This window comes from Emydura macquarii, unplaced genomic scaffold (assembly GCF_026122565.2).
Source record: "Emydura macquarii macquarii isolate MOO-44397 ecotype Brisbane River unplaced genomic scaffold, CSIRO-AGI_Emac_v2 contig_1146, whole genome shotgun sequence".
NCBI lineage: Eukaryota > Metazoa > Chordata > Testudines > Chelidae > Emydura > Emydura macquarii.
The window spans coordinates 822,114-844,180 of record NW_027131283.1 but is presented as its reverse complement, the minus strand read 5'-3'; the positions used below and the strand labels follow the sequence as shown (position 1 = coordinate 844,180).

The 22,067-nt window shown below is 43.0% G+C and overlaps 1 protein-coding gene across 2 annotated transcripts in view; it reads left to right on the top strand.

Annotated features, from left to right (window-relative positions):
* Nucleotides 1-22,067, top strand: part of ASCC3 (activating signal cointegrator 1 complex subunit 3) — a 479,889-nt gene that overhangs the window by 156,371 nt on the left and 301,451 nt on the right. For both annotated transcript variants that reach the window (XM_067546516.1, XM_067546517.1), the window contains one exon: nt 17,521-17,685. In XM_067546516.1, coding sequence (XP_067402617.1) covers nt 17,521-17,685 — 165 coding nt within the window. The remainder of the gene's footprint in view (nt 1-17,520; nt 17,686-22,067) is intronic.

The window sequence follows — 22,067 nt, the reverse complement described above, 5'->3', positions numbered from 1 at the left end:
CAACCCAGTTTTGAAAATTTTATCTACACACTTACCCAAGGTTCCTTCCCCATTGGTCTTACCCGTGCTTGATTGGCTGGACTGTGGTGGAGCCAGAAACAGATCCTGGCTTGCTGCGCAGATGAATCCCCTAGTAATCTGTCCCCCATATTTGTCTTTCCTCATCCACCACCTTCTGTTCCTTTCTGTTCATGGCAGGGGCTTTTGTGACTTGGGCTCCTCGGAGGTATCGATGATGCTGTTGGCGGTAGTGATTGGGTCTTTGCCGAGGATAGCATGCAGCTTTTTGTAAAAGCAGGTCTGTGGCTTGGCACCAGATTACTTGTTGGCCTCCCTGGCCGTCTCGTATGCGTCCTTCAGCTGGTTGGCTTTCACGTGGCGCTGCTGCTGGTCCCTGTAGTACCCTTTCTCTTGCATCCCCACAATAATCTGCTCATATATGTCGACGTCTCTATGGCTGGATCCAGCACAGCCTCTTCTCTCCACTGGCCCAGGAGATTCAATATCTCCTGTCAACTCCAGGCAGGAGCATGTCTGGAGCATGTAGCCAGCATAGTCAGCTGGGCAGTTGCACTCAACAATGGAGAGCAGCTAGGTGTGCTCACCAAGCCAGGCAATCAGGAAAAGGAATTTCAAAAATTTCTGGGGCTTTAAAGGGGAGGGGGGCTTCCAGTTTCCATGACCCCTGGGCAGTTCACAATGGTGACCATAGCAGTCAGTGTGGGGCAATGTGGGATAGCTGCTGGAGGTTACTTATGGTCAACATAACTAATGCAGTGTCTACACTCACACTCCATCAACCTAAGGAAATTGATTATGGCTCTGTGCCGCTCGGGGAGGTGGTGTTACTACGTTGATGTAATGGAGTGCTTACAGCAATGAGAGACCAAATGGGGTGTAGACACGTGCACAGGTAGCTTGACATAAGCTACCTTGCTTTGATCTAACCATGTAGTGTAGACCAGGCCTAAGTCTCACTGAATGTCAAAGGGACTTAAGCTCCTAAATCCCTTTGGCACTGTTTAACATTTTGCTCTTTGTATCTTAATTTATTTCTGTTATTTTACAGTATTCCCCATAATTTCATTAAGGTAAAACTTATTTGACTATTCATTACATTAACACTGAGGAAATAATTTCCAATTATAAATTTTATCTGACAATACTTTGTTTGTTACAAATCTATTTTCTAAAATATATAATGTGTATTTTGCAGTAGGGCAACTGCATTTTATTTGTTTCTGACCTATGTCTTAGCTATTGGCGTTTCCCTTCCCTACAAACACACATTTAGTTTCAGCTTCAGTATCTTAAGTCACAACTTTTTTCCTTCATCAGCAATATGAATGGCCCCGGCATCATCAATCATTGCACAGGAGGAGCACGCTGGGTTCGCATTTAAAGGGCAGAGGCAGCAGGAGAGTACATGAGCACATATACAAAATTAGGCATGAGGTGCCTCTAAAATTGTTGTCTGTTTGAAACAGGAATTCTCTGCGTTCTCAAGAAAGACAAAACGAAGAGACAGTGAAGGCAGTTAATTAAAGGAGAGAGGAACAAATAAGTAGTGACACAGAATGGGAAAAAGTAATAGCAATTAAGAGAGAGAATTGAAGGAAACAAAGGGAAAGAAAGGAATAAAATAACTGTGGAAAATCACTTTCTGTTGATTTAATACATGTTTTGCAAAATTATTAGTAACAAAGTGAGCTTTATAGAATCATAGAAGATTAGGGTTGGTCATCTAGTCCAACCCCCTACTCAAAGCAGGACCAACCCCAACTAATCCCAGCTTTATGTATAAAGAAAAACTATAAAGAATATTTTTTTAATTTTTGTTACCAGGTATTCAAATTATTCCATGACTAGGATACAAGACTTTTCATACACCTATGTATATATGTTATATATACACCTATGTTATATACTGAGCCCTTCTCAATGCCATTGACCTTTGCTGGTGCCAAAGAAATAACAAAAAAATCAGCGCATGGATCGAGGTTGTTCCCTCACACCAAAGAAAGATAAGAAGGAAGGGACAGGCAAAGGCCCCATGTCTGGGCCAATTGCCTGTGTCAGAGCGGCAAAAGTCAGTTTCTCCTCCCAAGTCTTCAAGTCCGTTGAGGGAATCATATCTGACTCCTGGGAGCGAGAGGGGAGGGGGCCTTCATCTAGTAGTGCCCTCGACGCTGGAGGCCTTTCAAGTGGCCAGGGACCTTATGGCCCTACCACTGCCATCCACTCCATGGGACTTTCTCCCTGGCACCGTTCCCTGGCTCCTCATTGCAGCCGACAGGGAGAAGCACCATCTGCTCCACCATGGTCTGCAAGGGAGCAACCGTTCTCCTCCGAGTTGGAAGGGGAGCCCAGTCACCAACCGCAAAAGCATCAGTCATCACATGTGCTGACCTTTTGGTGCTGGCCCTGCAGTGAGCATCTGGCCTGAAGGACAGTGGCTGGTTCAGTGGCCATACTGGAATCTGTGGGGTATCCTGATGATGCGAGGACCCTACTCCCGCCAGTTGTCCACAACCACATCTGAAAAATGGTCCGCAGTACCAACCGCCCCAATGTGGGAGCTGGATTGGGGCCCGATACTGGCACTGAACCATGGGACCCAGCTGTAGAGGCAGACCTGGCACCACCCCCTTCCCTGGCATTTCCGTCATCTTCATCATCTCTGGAGAAGACGATTGCCATTCCAGTCCCCCCAATGCCACCAGATGACTTTCGGGCCCAGCAGGAACTCCTTAAAAGGATTTTCTCCAACTTGGGCTTAGTGGCGGCGGAGCTCATGCAGCTTATAGACAACCTCTTCGATATTCTGGCGGCCGTGGAACCCACCAAGGTCGCATTGCTGGTGCACAAAGGGGTGCTAAAGGTGGTTAAGGCCCTATGTCAGATCCAGTCCTCTTTGCCACCAACATCTAAAAGGACTGAAAAGAAATTTTATGTCCTGGCCAAGGGCTATGAATATCTGTTCTCATACCCGCCCCTGGGATCCCTGGTGGTGGATACCGCAAATGAGTGGGATAGGCAGGCCCAGGTGAGCTCAAAGCCTAAAAACGAGGACACAAAGAAGCTGAACTTGTTTGGAAGAAAGATTTATCCCACAACTAGTCTTCAGCTCAGAATTTCCAACCAGCAGGCGTTGCTGGGATGTTATAATTATAATATTTCAGACTCTGTGGCTAAATTCAAAGACTCTCTGCCACAGGACAGCAGACAGGAGTTTGCATCCATCTTGGAGGAAGACAAGACTGTGGCTACAGCCTCTCTCCAAATGGCATTGGATGCTGCCAATTCAGCAGAGGCCATCCCCTTCAGTAACATTGGTCTCCGATGCTTCGGATCTGGGATGGGGAGCCAACCTCAATGATCTCAGCACACAAGGGCTCTGGATGCAGGAGGATCGCTCCTTCCATACAAATGTGAGGGAACTCAACTCAATACGCCTGGCTTGTCAGGCATTCCTTCTCTACCTGGGCAGGGTAGTCCAGATTATAACAGACAATACTGTGTTGATGTTTTACATCAACAAGTGAAGTGAAGCTCGTTCGTCACCCATTTTCCAAGAAGTTCTCCACTTATGGTACTTGTGTGCAGAACACCATTCATATCGTGGCTTCGCATCTCCTGGGTGCCAGAAGTGTGTTAGCGGATCTCAACAGGTCCATTTCATCTCATCAGGAGTGGTCATTCCAGCCAGAGGTTGTCAGCATGATTTTCTAAATGTGGGGGACTCCCCAAGTGGACCTGTTCATGTCCAGATAGGAAAGGAAGTGCTGCCAGTTCTGCTCGATTTGTGGGCTTGCCAGAGGCTCTCTGTTTAATGACTTCCTGCTTCCATGAGTAGGGGTGCTGCTGTTCCCATCGATACAACATGTTCACTTGAATATCAAGTGAGACAAGGTGAACATCATCCTGATAGCTACAGCGTGTCCGCACCAGCACTGGTGTGTCACACTGCTGGAGCTATCAACAGAAACCCTGTTGGAGCTCCCACTCTGGCCAGACTTTCTCTCCCAGAACCATGGCTGTCTGTTGCACCTGGACCTAGCATCTGTGCATTTGACCACTTGGCTGCTGCATGGCTAAACTCAAATTCAGTAGGTCCTGGTGGGCAGATCAACATACCTGGCCAAATGGAAGAGGTTTTCCTGTTGGGCCTTGTCACTGAGCCTCAAGACAGTCCATATTGGACTATTTGTTACATCTCAAGCATCAGGGCCTATCCCTTTTGTCACTTAAGGTTCACTATTTCGGCCTTCCATCTTCCCGTCCAAGGTAGATCTGTCTTTTTCCATGATGTAATGATCAGATTCCTAAAAGGCCTGGAGAGACTTTACAAGTTAGGGATCCTATCCCTCCTTGGGACCTGAACCTAATTCTTTCAAGGCTCATGGGCCCCTCCTCCCCCCCCCCCTTTGAAACGTTAGCTTCCTGCTCCTCTCCTTGAAGACCTTCTTGGTGGCGATTACTTCAGCACATAGGATTTCCAAGATTAGAGTGCTCACCTTGGGACCATCATACAGAGTGTTTTAGAAAGAAAAGGTCCAGTGGAAACCCCACCCAGCCTTCTTACCAAAGGTAGTATCACAGTTCCACAATAACCAGGACATATTCCTATCCGTGTTCTTCCTGAAACTGCACAGATCCAGTAAGGCGCGTAGGTTGCACATCCTGGATGTTAGATGAGCCTTGGCCTTCTACAATGAGAGGACTAAGATGTTCCATAGGTTGACGCAGCTTTTCGGCGCAGTGGTAGATAGGATGAAAGGTCTGCCAGTCTTCTCCCAGAAGGTCTCCTCATGGATAACCACCTGCATCATGTTGTGTTATGAAAAAGCAGGGATACCTCCATCAGCAATTATAATAGCCCACTTTACCAGGGTACAAGCCTCATCAGCAACCTTCCTGGAACTGAAGCCAATCCAAGACATCTGCAGAGCTGCTACCTGGTCTTTAGTCCTCACCTTTGCATCCCATTACGTTATAACCCAGCAAGCCTCAGATGACACCAGCTTTGGAAGAGCAGTGAAACAAACGGCACATCCATGAATTCTGAGCCCACCTCCAGGAGCTACTGCTTGTGAGTCACCTAACATGGAATTGACATGAGCAAGCACTTGAAGAAAAAATTATTTCTAATCTCCCATAACTGTTGTTCTTCGAGATGTGTTGCTCATGTCCTTTCCATGACCCATCCTCCCTCTGGGCTGTCTGAATTGACAGCAAGAAGGAAGTGAGGGGGCACAGGGCTGTGGTCTTATACCAGTGCATGAATGCAGGACTCCACAGGTCTCCAGAGCCGGTCCTAGGGATACAACTAAGGCAAAAATCTCCAGCAGTCATGCTCTTGGGTATGCATACACATAACATAGAATGGACATGATCTCTAAGAACAACAGTTACAGAAGGTTAGTAACTATTTTTTGTCTGCGCACCAAATGTGGCTTGGTCTAAAATGATCGTAAGGTCCTGCTTGTGTGGATCAGGCCAAGAAGATTGTGAACTGAAAGATCTCCAGAGTCATCTTGGACACTGGTTGTGTGGTGATCACATACAAGAAAATCTGGGATGATATTCCTGAGATTTATATGGAAGATGAGCACATTTATCAGACACAGACACATATGGTTCAGAGAATTTAGAGATTGGATTGGGAGTCAGAAATTAGCTGCTGAGGTGGAGGTTGCAACCTAACTGTTCACTGACACCCTGTTTGACTGGTGTCAAAGGGGCCAGCTCCCAAAGGTAAACATGAGACCCAGAAGGATAACTGATTGACCCTATTAGCCTAGAGGAAGAAGGAGAGATCCTAAGTCTTCACAAACTGAAGTACCTTTCTCATTCTCCATCATAGGGGAAGGGTGAGAGGATTCAGACGTGGGCTGAATTTTAGGAATTAATTAGAAGGGAGTCCACCCTGAATATTTATTATTTGGTATGGAGATCATTTAACACTATAATGAACCAAAATTAAAAAATCCTGATTTTTTTTTTGGAGTTGTAGGGATTAAATTGCAAAGGGGGGAGGAGGGATTAGTCCTTCACCCCCATTTAAAGTTCATTAAGATGTGGCCTTCCACTTAAATATCTATCCCCTTGTCTGTGCTTTGCATTTCTTGATCAAGTTTTACTTCAAACCCAGCTATTTGGGACAGATAGAGAACTCTGGGTGGGATGACAAAAATGAAGATGATTTTGCCCAAAATGAGAAAGTTGGCAACTGTCATCTGAGTAAGGCTTTTTCTTATGATGTCTGGCACAACTAGAATCTGGGACCACTGGGGTCCTAAATATTGTCACACTTTCAGTCTGCAACTATTGTTTCCTCCATGAATTTTATTAGCCTTAGTTGGCCAAAATTTTGAGGTTGTTTCTCTGATTAGGAAAACAGGTGAAAGATAGGTGCCTGCCAAGAGACTACAGTTTATGGATTGACTATCAGGATATTACTTGTTTTGAGCAGTTGTTGCTGTCTTGGAGCTTGAGCACACAATCTCTATGAACACTGAGTTCCATCACCTTGGTTGTCAAGAGACAAAAGGCTGATCTTGGATCTGAGTATTTCATGTTTCAGCTTTTATGCTGAACTGAATTTAAGTGAAAGTTTAAAAACATTTCCATTTTATGGTCATTGGTATTAATATCAAATTGCCACACACTCCTAAACTTGGTAAACAAGACTTTTTGCATAATTCTGGTATCAATGTGTATCTGCTGTGTATGTATCCCAATGGGCAAGCTAAATCTGGAACGATTCCTAATAATAATTGGAACACTGCTGGAAAAAAAGAATTACATGGGCAGAGAGAAATGTAAGTTGACAGTAAAAATATTGACAGTTAACCCATTTCTATTCAGCCATGCCCTAATACGAAAGCCAGATTGAAATGTCTTGCATGAGTTCCAATTCATTAAGCAAATGTGACACTTTATTTTCTAGCCATTTCAGTGCTGAAAGAAGTGAAGTGGTGAAATAGTGATATAAATGAAAGCATTTCTCACTGTGCTGATAACCAAAGTCAAAGGATAGAAGAGAACGCACTAGAAAGGCATTTCAAGATTCAGTTGGCGTTTTTGCAAAGGATAAGTAGCGCAGCTTGCTGATGACTCAAAATTTAAAGTTTGTAATTTAATGGATGAAACATGTCATTGTCCCTGAAAGTTAATTATAAGAGAAGTGGCAGTGCAGCATTTAAAACTAATTATGAGGTGGGTAGTAAGGGTGCTTGTTTATTATTTTAATTGGAAAGAGTAATCTGTAGCTTTAACATTTACTAGTAGTCAACATTTTTATTTCGGCATGTATTTTAATTAGCATTTTATATTTTTGAATTTAATTTAAAGTTTAGTAGACTTACTGTTTCAGAAACAGGCCCCGCAAAGTTTGTTTTTCCAGAGTAATTTTTTTTGTAACTGTGATTGCTACTTTCAAAATAAATCTAGGAAATAATCACAGTTGCTGGCAAGACATTTGCCAGAGGTCTTCCGGCTTTTTTAAATATTACTATATCTCATGTAGTTTTTAACTTGGGTCATAATTTACAGTATCCTGAGCCATTTTTAAGATTTGAAGACATAAGAGTTTTGTAGTGCATAGTGAATTTTTAGACATTTCAAAAACAAAAAGAAGAATATACATCTGTTCATATTTAAACATTCTAATCGCAAGGCTCTGGCTTAAAAATTATTGTGATCTCAACAGTACCAATTTAGCTTTAGCAAATTAGTTAAGTAGCTTGCATTCGTAGTATTTCACACCTTAAATTCTTAATATGCATTGCTAAATATATTTCATCACTGTTTTCTAATTAACGTTCTGTGGAAGTACAGCTGCTAAATTTTGTGGTTGACATGGCTCATTTCAAAGTGATAACAGTTGCATCTGTAGTGTCATAATTTAGTTAATAAATTATAGTTGTGCATTTCTCCACTTTGAATTACCGGGGAGGTCCTTAAAGTCCATATTTGCCAACGGCTAGCACAAAGTAGTATCTGAATAATAAATAAATCTAAACATAATATCTATGCTTAGATATTATTGCATGGTAAATGTTGGGATAGCACAGAGTTTCTTGTGTCATACAACTCTTCAGAAGCAGTTTAGAATTTCTGGCAATTGATTAAATCAGGCAAAAAAACAACAATGCTGCACTGGAACAATATTTTGAGGTGCTCTAGGGATAATTGTTCTCTGGTTAACATGACTAAGTAGTATCAAGAAATGGAGAAAGGGAGGAGAAGAGAGTCAAGATTTTCAAAAGGGGCAAGTGATTTTGGGTGCCTTAATTTTGGGGTGTCCAGCTTGAAAAATCTTAAAGGGTCCTGATTTTCAGAGATGCCGAGTCATTGCCCTCTTGAAATGCAGGCCACTTTAAAGTTTCTGAGGTTGGGCACTCAGAAACCGAAGCACCAAAAATCACTAGTCACTCTTGGAAAATCTTGACTCTTTTTCCCTTCCCCTCTCCTGATACTTGCTTGGCCAGAGCAAACTTCTGCAGATGCAGAGAAATGATCCTATTAGTGAGAGACTCCAAGATCTCAATTTGTTTAGTTTAACAAAGAGACGGTTCAGGGTGACTTGATTGCAGTCTACAAGTATCTACATGGGGAACAAATACTTAATAATGGGCTCTTCAGTCTAGTGGAGAAAGGTATAACATGATCCAATGGCTGGAAGTAAAAGCTAGAAAAATTCAGACTGGAAATAAGGCATAACATTTTAACTGTGAGGGTAATTAAGCATTGGAACAATTTTCTTAGGCTCATTGTGGATTCTCCATCACTGACAGTTTTCAAGTTATGATTGGATGTTCTAAAAGATATGCTCAAGGAATTATTTTGGGAAATATTCTATGGCCTTTGTTATACAGGAAGTCAGACAAGATGATCACAGTAATCCCTTCTGGCCTTGAAATCTGTGAATCCTCCCTTTGAATGTGGGCATGTGGGTTTTAATAAGTGCTTCCTGGTAATCTGTCAGTGCTCTTCTGTATCTGCTCTTACTAGCCAGGACCTTGTCCACTCGGAAGAGCAGTTCTTGACCAACCAGAGTGGTATTTTCCTTCCAATAGATAGTCCATCGAAATCTGATATGGTCAGACCTGCTGTCAGAGCCCAGCAGGGCTAACTCCAGCATCTGTATCTTATGGTACCAGAGGTGGCAACAGCAGGATGGTGTGCAGAAGAACAAATCTAATTTAAGTTTTCCTTTTGTCTCCAGAAGGAAGAATCTTTATTCCACTTCATTTATCTTCTGAAGAATGTTCAGATATTCATCCACTGGTGGCTAGTTCAAATTAACTTTTCATCAGGAAAACCCCAGCTAATTCCCTCTGGATTGCAATAGATGCCAGTCTCTTGGGGTATAAGGCAGCTGGGTCTACATACCTACCGGAGTAAGGAACATCATGTTTCCTTAAGCAGTGGGCAGTGCTTCTGGCAATCCATTCTTCCTTTGAATAGAGAACAGCAAACGGGATTTTGTGTGGAAGTTTGTAGGAAGAGTTTGAGATATTTTCATGCTTTTTTTAAAGCTAGGGACTAGGAGGAGAAGACAGTGATGACTATTGAGGCAGTACTAGAGATAACCCAAGGAAGAGAGAACACAGGTGACTGGATGCAGAAGCTGCAGGATGTGTATTATCTTTGAGTATTACTAGGAACTACTTGTATATGAAATGCTGCTTGATATAATGCTTATGGGCGAGAAGATCCAAGGACTACATATGCAGTTGGAGAGGGTGATGGAGTTCAGGTGGGAATTTGAAGACATGAGCTAAAAGAGCGGGCTGGCCAGACAAATCAAGATTTGCAGACACCTGCCAAACAAGAGGACCTGCAGGGCAGACAGCTAGATGAAGATAACCCATGGAAGAATGTGACCATAAGAACAAGACAAAAGAGGAGACTGGCTAGTAGAGAAGAAATTGAGATGAGGAATAGTTTTGGTGCATTGGAGAATGAGGACAAGCAAGCAGAAGATGGGGTGGGAAAGAAGAAGAGAAGAGAAGGAAGTCTCAGCAAAGAGAGGAATACACAATGGAAGTAACTACTGAATGGAGACCTGGGAAGGATAAAGAGAACTGCAAGAGAGGAAGTGAACACAATGATATGCAGAGAGAAGGAAGAACAGATGGGTGAGGATCTGAGATTCACCCAAATACCAGAAATAGGTAAGTTTATTTGATTGGAGATTCCGTACTAAAAAGAATTAACCATCTGGTCACTAGAGCCGATCCAGAGAACAGAAGGCTGTGCTGTTTGCCAGAAGAAAGAATATGAGGTGTTGACATGAGGTTGAAAAGGATCCTAATGGGAGCTGGGGAAAATCACTGATTATCCTGACATGAAAGATAGATAATATTGCCAGATTCCCACTGGAGCTGATCAAGGAAAACTACTCCAGCCTGTGGAAATGCCCACAGAGGTAGAGGCTCAGGTGGTCTTCAGTGGACATGAAAAGATAATGAAGATGAACAACTCAAGGACTAGAGCTATGAGCATGTTTTGAACATTGGGAGGCATTAACAAAAAGAGGATTCTGCTCAATGGATGGACTCCACCTGAGTACCTGGGATACTGGGATTGAGGGTGACATGACTGATAAGAGCTTTAAACTAGAAAATGGGGGAGAAAGTTGGGAGACTTTTTTTGTATTCTTCACATCTGGTTTTAAAGACCTAGAAAGAGGGGAATCAGGTAAATGGGGAAATATAGTAAGGGATAAAGGAAGATGAGGGTGGGAGGAAGAAAGGACTAATATTGATGAGTGCAGTAGTCAGGTAGGTGATACAGTTAGTGAAAGGACTATACTGAATCTGGGTAAGAAATTGGATGAGTAAGTAGTAAGTAATGAAGTCATCATCATAGAAGATAGTCATTGAAAATAACCTTGTACTAGTGATCAAGAGTTGATTCAGTTTAAATTAAATGGAAGGATAATCAAACACAGGTCAGTAACTTTCAAAAGGGTAGACTATTTGAAAAATTAAGGGAACTAGGTAGTGAAGTCAACTGGGTTGACGAACTCAGGGATTTAAATGTGGAGGAGGCTTTGAATTTCTTTAAATCAAAGTTGGAAGGACTATCTGGATTTTGCACCCCAAGCAAGGGGGAAAAATGTAGGGAAGGGCACCTTCTAACTGGAAGAATAACTGCTTCAAAAAGGGTATAAGCAGTAAACAGATGTCCTTCAAAGAATAGAAGAAGGGATTGATCAGCCAAGAAAGCTATGTCTTGGAAATGAGAAATTGCTGGGATAAAGTGAGAATTGCCAAAAGTTAAGCTGAGTTAGATATTACAAAGGATGTTAAAACAAATATTTTTAGTCCTATCAATAAAAAGAGAACATGAAGAAAAGTGGGGATGCTAAGTATCAGGATAGGGTAGAGAATCAGGATAATCTGGGTATGGCCCAGAAACTAAACTAATACTTTCCTCACCTTTTAGTAAGGGTGCTAGCGTAGTGTCTGGGGGGTAAAAATAGGAGAGCTAATGGGAGTGAATGTAGAGAAATGGAAAAGACTACATCTGAAGTGGAAGTAAAACTCTCAGTTTAATGTGCTCAAATTGGGGGTACCAGATAATTTCCATCCCAGAGTGCTGAAAGAACTGGTACATGAAATTGCAAATCTGGTAGAAAGGATTTTTAATAAATTGATTAAATTGTGGATGGTACTGTATGATTTGAAAATAGCAAACACAATACCTATATTTAAGAAATTAGTGGGAGTGGGGAAAGGATCCAGGCAGCTACAGACCTATTAGTATGACCTCAATAGAATGCAAGGTTTTACAGCAAATTTTGAAGGAAAGACTAATTAAGGGAATGAAGGTAAATGGAAAATGGGATAAAATGGAACATGGGTTTAACAAAGGTAGATTGTGCAAAACTAACCTGATAACTTTCTTGCATAAAAACTGTTTTTTTAGCCAAGAGAAATGCAGTAGATCTAATGTATCTGGACTCTAGTAAAGCATTTGATACAGTACCACATGGGAAACCATTAGTTAAACTGGAGAAGATGGGGATTAGTACAGGAATTGTAAAGTGGGCTAGGAACTGATGAAGTGGAGATAATAGGTTGTACTGAAAGGTGAACGATTGGGTTGGAGGGAGGTTACTTATGGAGTTCCTCAGTGATCCATTTTGGGACTGATATTATTTAATATTTGTATTAATAACCTTGGCACAAAAAAGGTGTGTGCTAATGAAATACGCTGATGACTCAAAGTTGGGAGGAATCGTCAATACAAAGAAGAATCGGCATGTATCACAGGGGTGGCCAAAGTGTGGCTCATGAGCCACACGCATGTGGCTCTTTTAGTTAAAGGGGGCTCACAGAACCCCTCTGCACCCCCATTCTTTGCCTACCAGACTGGGGTGGGGAGCTTGGAGCTTCTGCCCTGTGGTGGGGCTAGATGATTCTGCCCAATGGCGATGGGAAGCAGGGGGTCAGTAAGTTTGGCCGCCTGACATATAAGCAGGAAGAACTGGATGACCTTGAGGACTGAAATAATAGAAATTACATATAAATGCAAGATCATGCACTTAGGGTCTCTTATGCATTGAGTTGGTGGATGTATGTCTGCTGAAGTCCCTGTGCTCTGTAAAATTCTCTCATAATTTATAAACTGAAACATAAGGAGTAGTCATATGATGGTCTGTAATCCCCATCATTGGAAGATTTTAAAAACAGGTTAGACAGACATCTGTCTGGGATGGTCTAAGTATACTTAATCCTCCCTCAGCACAGGAGATCTGGGCTAGGTGACCTCCTGAAGTCCCTCCTGGCCCCGCATGTCTCTGATTTTGATAAGAATTTCTGCTATAAACTGCGGGCTTGTCAGTTCCCAATGATGGAGGAGAAAGACACTTGAGTGTATTAACAATCCCATGGGTCTTGTCACATGGGTCTCCAATGTGATGCAGCCATGAAGGCAAAGATGATTTTTAGGATGTATTGTATTAGGTAAGATTTCCAGAAGAGATTGGGAAGTATTACTGCCATTGTACAAAACACTGGTCAGACCTCATCTGGAATATTGTTGTACAGTTCTGGTCACTGATGATCAAGAAAGATAAATTCAATCAGGAAAGAGTGCAGAGAAGGGCTACTTGGATGATATGGGGAATAGGGAACCTGTCTTGCACGAGGAGATTAACAGGGCTTGTCTTGTTTAGTATACGCAAATGAAGGCTGAGAAGAAATATGATTGTTCCCTATAAATACGTTTTTTTGGGGGGTGGGGGGAGGGCAGGAGTAAACCCTGTGGAAGGAGAAGAGCTCTTTAAGCTAAAGGATAATGTCGGCGCAAGAACAAATGGGTATAAACTGACCTTGAATATTTAGGCTGGAAATTTGAAGGTTTCTAACCATCAGAGGAGTGAGGTTCTGGAACATCCTCCCAGTAGGAATAGTGAGGGCAAACACCTAACTAGTTTGAAGATGAAGCTTGATGTGTTTATGAACAGGGTTATATGATGGAGTTGCCTGCGATAGCAGGTTATTGTACTCGATGACCCAGGAAGACCCCTACAGTTCTGTGTCCTATATTCCTATGTTCAAATCCCTTCTTGAGACCGCTCTTTTGTGACATTTACAAGAAATCAGCCAATCAACAATGATTAGGATGTCCAACAGTTGAGAATGGCCTGTGTTATAGATGAGGTCAGACTAGATGATTATAATGGTCCCTTCTGGTCTCAAAAGCTGTGAATTTATCATCTCTGTTACAACAATTTACTAAGAATATGACCAGGGTACTGAAGCTGCATAAACTGTTCGGTATCACCATGAGTTATCTGCTTTAAAGAGAAGCTCTACATCCTCTACAAGGTAGAGGGAACACATTTGCCCATCTTGACTCACATTCAGGGAGAAGTAAATTTCAGGTTAACTGGCTCTGCAGAAATAGTGTCGAAGATACTATGATTTGATATTGTAGATAAATGTTGGCTTTTTAATGGTGTTATCATGAAGGAAAATACAATGCACACCAAATAAGAATACTGTATATGCTTTAGAATTCAGGAGACAATCACTTAAAACTCAGATTAGCAAATGAGAAGAACTCACCAAGAGGAATGACTTTTCACATTCTAAGTTTAGGGAAATAACTCAGTAATCTCACTTACCATTATCTGGCAGCTGTTGGAAACTGACTTTTTATTAGTAGTTATTTTAAAAAAAAACCACAATCTCTTCAACAAAGCTAACTCCATTTCCTGTCACTGCATGTTCTTCCAGCAATATTGCTCATCTAGCTAAGGTGATGTGAGCTGTTTTTGAAGATGTTTTGTGGTTCATGGAAATGTTTTAAGACAGTCTCCTTGGAATCTGAGTCTAGTGATCTGACAAGACCTAAGAGGGTGAATTTGAGAGAAACCAATAATTTTTGTAGCTTTTCTAGCTGAGTGGAGGAACTGAGAGGAAGAACTTATTATGGGAGCTGGAGAAAGATGTGCAAGAAGCTCTGGAAGAGTGAGGGAGGAGAAATTGTGAGGAACAATCTCTGAAATAGAGCCCAACATTTTGGGAAGAGGGAGCAAAATTATTAGCTTAGTCTTAATCTGACCTTACAAGTGTTGCTGGAAAAAAATAGCGAGTAATGAGAATATTAGGTATATCTTCCTTGTTTGTGTCTAGGGAGTACTAATTTTTAATACTAGGAAGCAGGCTATTTGTTCTTCAGTTCCATGGTATGTGTTAATTGTTATAACTTTCAAAGTGTAAAGAAGACTTAACCTGGTATTCTGTCACAGAACTCAGGAACAATCTTGCAAAGATTGATTGCAAGGACTCTTACATTATAGCAAAATTCTATAGGATGCAAGGAGCTGCTATGTGAGCTTTTCTAAGGACTTTTGCAATTGTTACATTCACTCTGGAGGCACTAGAAGTGACTCAGTACCTACTCTCCAAACATTTCTCTTTGAGAAATCATGTATACAGGATTCAGCTTTTAATTGTGAAATATTTTCATAAATTGAAGATAAATGTTTCACAAATATATGAAGTATTCATAACCTAGGATTCCATTTTATGACAAACCATTTTGCAAATCCTGTATAGTTTGAGACTGGCAAAGGGATATGGATCCTATTTTCCAAATCAAAGGCTGAAATCTGGCCCACATCAGTAATAAATGAAAACAATCCCCAACTACTTGGTGACATGTAAAATGAATTGGTGATGTCAGTCCAGTTTTTAGATGACAAGGGTCTACATTAGCAGAACCTCACCACAAATTGACAGTTATTAACAGTCATAGCAAATGGAGCAAATTTTCAAATACACTGGAGACTGAATTGCCCTCTGTTTGAGTTGATTCTTCCTGGTCAAAGCTGAATTTCACAGCATGTGCAATATGGAAAAATGGTCACTTATATCCATTTTCTATCACTAAAGGGGAAAAAAAATCTCTAAAATTATTAATCTAATGCCATCATGAAGAATACATTCACTAATAAAAAATCCTTAGCCTGTGTTAACCCTGTGAAGTTAATCAAATAATTCTTATGCCCTATTGTTCATTAAAACAAGAAGAGCATTTTGTAGTTTTGCTCTACAAATCAGATGAATGAAGTTTGTTGGTTTCTTAACTCTTGTAATACAGCTTCAGTGAAATATCCAAGCCTGATCTGTAATTGTTCTGTTTTCTTTAGTTTACAAGTTGCTTTTTAAATATAAACATATTACTGTAGGCAGTATTTCAATAGTTAAATGTTGCTTTTCTACTGACCTAAAGAAAGAGAGGAAGGTAAGGTTTCTACATGTCTTCGAAGCCTCAGATTTATGACTTTCAGGGCAGTGATTTATCATTTCATTTTTAAGGCTGTAAATATACAACAAATGGCTGTCCTCACAGCCATAAATGTCAGGCAGTAAGCACCCAAATAGTTACCATTGTTTGCCAATATTTACTGTAGAGTGGTATATGAGATATCCACTTTCTGTGTACTTAAAACGGAGAATAGCTATGATATCTGTTGGAAAATATTCTCTTTAATGACCACTGTATCTGCAATTTGCAAATTAAAGATGTTGTTTCGTATACTTATAGCATAAAGGTATAACCCGTGATGTCTGACAGGGCTATCAGACAGTGTGCAGAGCAGAGGAGATATCTGTACTGTTTTTTATGAACATTCTGTATACATAAGCTTACCTGCTTGATATTATTCTCTCGGGCTATATAGAACTGAATTAAAAGAGGAATTTAGGAAGAGCAAATAGGAAACAAAATAATAGTTACAGATAAGACACCTGGAGTAAACAACTTCAAGAGAGTTAAGATAACAATAGCTGGTCCATTAATAGGGAAGATGCTGTTACCAGGCACCAGTGAAGTTACTCAGCCACAGCCAGAGTCTAGAGATCGAAAGAACCATAAACAATTAAAGGTGTCCCCTTGGGGGGGGGAGGAGAGAGAGAGAGAGGTGTGTGTGTGTGTGTGTGTGTGTGTGTGTGTGTGTGTGTGTGTGTGTGTGTGAGAAAGCGAGCGAGCAGCTGTTCTGGAGGTGGGGATGGAAGAGAAACGGGACACTTGTGGAGACACAGTAAGAGGCAGATAATACTGCAATGTTCCCATCCCAAAGATTGAGGCATCCAAGATAAGCAGAAATCACCAAAACAAAATAGATAAGGTTTAGGTAAGATTGGGAGCAGAGGGAGGGGGGAAGAGGATGTGTATGTAGAGAGAGAGAGACACATACACTACACTTTTATTATTTTAACCCTTTTCTTTACTTATGTACCTTTGCATGAATAAACAATAAGCTGGTTTTGGAAAAGCTGTCTTCAGCCACTGGTCACAACTCCTGAAGGAAAGTCTCCTGCAGGGGCCAACTGTTGTTGGACCTGCTAGAGGAGCCACAGTTGGTGAATAGGGGAGCTGCAACCCAGAGATCCATTTTGAATGATTGAACAGTGGGGTTCTACACTGAGAGAAGTGAAAGAAGCAAATCCTGTCACCTGAGTGTACCCTCAAGAAGGGCTGCAAAGTGGTCTGAAGTGCCCTGTAACTGTGACAGGTGGTGAAAACTGGAAGCATGTCATTATATTATTTATCACTTATAACCTTCAGTGAGACTTAAGGTATGTCTACTCTGCAGTTAGACACCTCTGGCTGGCCCATGCCAGCTGACTTGGGCTTGCTGGGCTCAGGCTAAAAGGCTGAGGTATAAATATTTGGGCTGGAACTGGAGTCTCTGCTCTGGTACACTGAGAGAGAGGATGGTCTCACAGCTTGGTCTTCATCCTGAGCCTGAATATCTGCACTTAAATTAAACAGGCCCTTAGCTCGAGTCCCGCAAGTCTGAGTCAGCTGCCATGGGCCAGCCGTGGGTGTCTTACTGCAGTGTAGACATACCTTTAGGCGCCTAAGTCACTTAACTGCTTTTGAAAAATTTGCCCATAGTTTGAGTGATAAGATTGTTGTTTCTTTGATACAATCAGCATAAATTTTCTGTTGTGGATGCTTAGGATTTTTTTTCCTGTCTGACAGATGCTCGTGACCACTCCAGAGAAATGGGATGTAGTGACAAGAAAGAGTGTTGGGGATGTAGCACTCTCTCAACTTGTAAAGCTCCTGATTCTTGATGAAGTGCATCTGTTGCATGAAGATAGAGGACCAGTGCTAGAGAGTTTAGTAGCACGGACCTTACGTCAGGTAAGAGTAAAAATCTAACTTACATTTTACTGGGATTTTTCAATAGGAAGCAAAATCTGCTAATATGATAGTATTTGTGACAGTGAATGCAAAGTGGTAGATTGAAACTCAGGAAGATTATAGTGCTGCTGGGAAAAGTATTATGTAAAGGAGTAACAGAAGCATAATCTTCTTTTGTGATATTCCGACTGGTATTTTCTAAATACTAGAGGGGTATGTAGCAGAGCAGAGAGGGAATGGAGAATGTAGAAAAATACAAGATTCTCATGATCTAATATAAATAGAAGGGGTTCAGAGAAGGAAAATGAATCTGATTAGATCCCTGGGTCAAGCTTCCATACAAAGAGAGATTTGACATTTAGGACTCTTCAATTTAGAGAGGAAGTGAATAAGAAGGGACATGATAGAGGTATACAAAATAATGAATTATATAGAGAAGACAAAATTTATCCTTTTTAAAATAAAAGAACAAGGGGACCGACAATGAAATTAACTGGCAAAAAATTAAAATAGATAAAAGGAAATATTGTTTTGCTCAACACGTTGATCTGTGGGGTCAAAAAAGGATTCGACATTTAGAGCATCCTGTATAGGACAACTGTTTTAGAAGGGCTTATAAACTCACACTTCGTGGCTGAAGCCAACCATTAACCAATAGGGGCTAGGAAGAAACTTCCTTATAGACAGGCTATTCCATAAGAGCCAACTGAAGGCTGCTTGCATGTTTCTTCTGAATGTACCTGCATTGCCCACTGTCAGAAGACGGGATACTGGGCTTATATGGACCATTGGTGTGATCCACTATAGCCATTCTTATGTTCTTATGAAGTATATGATTCTGCTCACTGAGACACAGGATACTGGACAAAATGAACCACTGGTTTGATCTAGTATGGTTCTACTGATGTCCCTGTGTAAGTTCAGTATAGGTGATAATTATTACTATTGCTGCTGCTGCTACAAAACATTGGAAAACTCTATTTTGTACTAAGATCTCTCACCCTTGTCTTCCTGTTATAGAATACAGCATTAAATCTTCCAGATAGGGGATTTTTTATGAGTTTTGTGTACAGTGTGTTTTGATTTTGGGGGAGGTGTTGTTTGTTATCCCAGATGTCTTATAAAAAGGATGTGTTGTTCTAGAGTTGATTTCTCTATTTTAATGTAGAAGAGCAGCATCTACATACTCTCTTGTTCCTCTGAGACTTGCAGCATCATATTTTGTAGCACAGAGGTATCTTGTTTCAAATGGATATCATTAGAATTTTAAGACAACCAAAACTGAACACTTGGATCACTGTTGGGTCACAGATCATTTTCTGTGTACAGTAAGTATGCAATTAAATAATTAAATAACCACTCCTCCCCCAAAAAACAAACAAACAAAACCCTAGACCAAAAACAAACAGAAAAGCCCACACCAACAACAATACTTTAGCAGAAATTGTAACATCAGAAATGGAGCTCTCATGAATTGCAACTTGCTTTCATGATGGCAAGAAGAAATAAAATGAGATTACTGCAAATCTTTACAACAGAATTTGCTAAATTGGGGGGAAAAGGAACAGAAATGAATACCAAAATGGAGATGGAAGGAAATCTCACTGTGGTAGAAGCACATTCCAAAAAAGAAGGATAATCAACAGAGAGAAAACAAAATGGTGTAAACAGAACTATTTGTAAAAGATTGGAAGATAAGTGGTAGAAACAAAAACAGCTCAAAACATTTAAGAATAATAAACTTTCCAGAAGTGAAGAGCAAAGTAGCTGCATCTGTTTTGAATAGCTGCCTAATAATATTAAAAATGCAAGCAAAAATTTCTGAGTTTGCAATCTGCTTTTTAAAAAACTAAAGGGTTCATTTCTGCATCAGTTATACAGGAAGAAATGTCTATTGTTTCCATTTATATTTTGGTTTAGAAAGATTAAAGGAGGTTCTATCTTCGAGTGATTGCTCATATGCATTCCAATATAGGTGTGTGCGCGCCCCGTGCACAGATTCCCGGAACTTTTTTCCCTAGCAAGCCCCGCAGGGCCAGCTCAGGCGCCCCCTGGAGTGCCGCGCTCATGTCGCGATATAAAGGGCGCTGCTGGCCCCGCGGGCCCCCAGTTCCTTCTTTCCGCCTGTGACGGTTGCTGGAACTACTGCCTCTTGCTGTCTGCAAGTAGCACTCTTACCCAACTTGTTGATTGACTGTTCTTTAGAGTTTTAGTGTTAAGTAGTTGTTTATAGTGTTAATAGTTAAGTGTTAGATAAGTACCCCTAACGGGGATCTTTTCTTTGAGCCATGCCAGGCTCTTCAGGCTTTAAGAACTGTGATCTCTGTACTAAAGCCTTTCCAGTCAGCGACCCACACGACCGTTGCTTCTGGTGCCTCAGGGAGCAACACAGACGTGACAAGTGCCGGATCTGTAAGTCCTTCAAGCCCCGGAGTCAAAAAGAAAGAGACGCTAGGCTGAAGGCTATCTTGATGGAGTCAGCGCTCCGGCCAGCGTCCGAGCCATCTCGATCACCATCGGCACCGTGTGTGTCGTCGGTGCGGAGTGCACCTCCACCGGCACCATCCTCGGCACCGACGCCGGCACCGAAGGTGCCAAAGAAGATGGCACGGTCCCTGACCGCACCTAAGGACTCCTCCCTGCTACTGCAGCAAGGAGCGAGCAAGGAGACACACCAGCCACGGGCCGTGGAGATTACTCCGGCCTTGGTGTCTCCACGCGGGCTGCCTCCCTCGACTCCTGGGGGTGGGGGAGTGCACCTGCAAGGGCCGTCGACGCCGGAGGCGTTTACTGCGGCATGCGCCCTCATGGCCATGCCTACGCCTCCGTCCCACCCTCGGCCAAGGGGCAAGGGACCTGCGTCTCGGGGCAAACCCGTGTCCTCAATCTAAGTCTCCATCCAGACGGTCACGGAGGGTGGAGTGCGTCGACTCCCCTCCGAGCTCCGACTCTAGGTCGTCGAGCGACTCAGTACCGCGGCACCGTGGGCGGTCCCGAGTCCATCGCCGGAGTCGCCGTCGGTCCAGCTCCGATCCCGGCAAAGGCCGTAGTTCGGGCTCGCGAACTCCGGTACGGAGCCCATCCCGGCACCGGTCCAGGTCTCTGTCCGGTATATCGAGGGACAGTAGCCCACGACTGTCGGCACCGGAAACCCGGGAGCCTCCTTCCACGCCGGCGCCGATGGGCCCGGCACCGATGACTTGGAGGCCTCAGCCTCGCCAGCACCGGCACCGCTCCCGCTCTAGAGGGGGTAAGCGGCACCGCAGGTCGTCCCGACGTAGGGGCAGGTCCTCGACATCATCTTCCCCGGCCTCGTCCTCCCACCGGCACCGCAGACGTCGGCACCGGTCAACGTCGTCGTCGTCGTCCAGCCGCTCTCCACGTCGGAGTGGCAAGCGACGCATTGGAGGTTCTGGAGGCAAACGGGCTACGGTGCAGCAGCCGTTACCCTTGCAGGCACCGGGTTGGGGCCAAGGGCCATGGCAATGGCCATATTGGGGTCCATGGAATGCTCTCATGGCCCAGGGGTCAGTGTCCTTGCAATCTGCAGGGGCTCCTCCGGTACCCCCACCACCTAAAACACAGGGGCAGGTCTCAGAGGAGGACTCTGAGCCAGGAGAGGGACCTTCCACTGGACCCATACCTCCCTCCTCCTCCTCATCTCCAGATGAGGCAGCGGCCAGGGATCATAGGGCACCCCTGTTTGATTTCCGCGCCCATCAGGACCTCCTGAAAAGGGCAGCTGAGAACTTGGGCATGGAGTTTAAGCTCATGTCTGAGGAGGACCCCTCTTTATTTGGGCCCTCAAGGTCTGTGGGGCCATCAAGGGCTACCCTACCAGTTCATGACAGGGTCATGAAGATTGCCAGGAATCTCTGGCAGACCCCTTCCTTTCTACCTTCCACATCCAAGGGGGTAGAGAGAAAATACTATGTCCCCAAGGAGCCTTTTGAATTTTTGTATAATCACCCTGCCCCAAGCTCTTTGGTGGTCGATGCGGCCAATCAAAGAGACTGCCAAGGGAACCAGGGGAACACTCCCAAAGACAAGGAGGTCTGGAAAATGGATTTATTTGGGAGGAAAATCTACTCTACTGCAGCCTTGCAGTTTAGAGTAGCGAACCACCAGGCCCTGTTAGGCAAATATAACCTGAACCTCTGGGCCTCGATGCAACGGTTCGCAGCCACGTTACCGCCTGACCAAGCGGCGGACTTTGCCACAGTGCTGCAGGAGGGGGAGGCGGTGGCAAATGCGGCCCTGCAGTCCGCCAGCGATGCGGCGGACACTGCTAGCAGGGCAATGGCCTCCGCTATCGTCATGCACCGCTGTTCTTGGCTTCAGGCATCCGGCCTGTCCCAGGAGGTCCAACAGGCCATACAGGA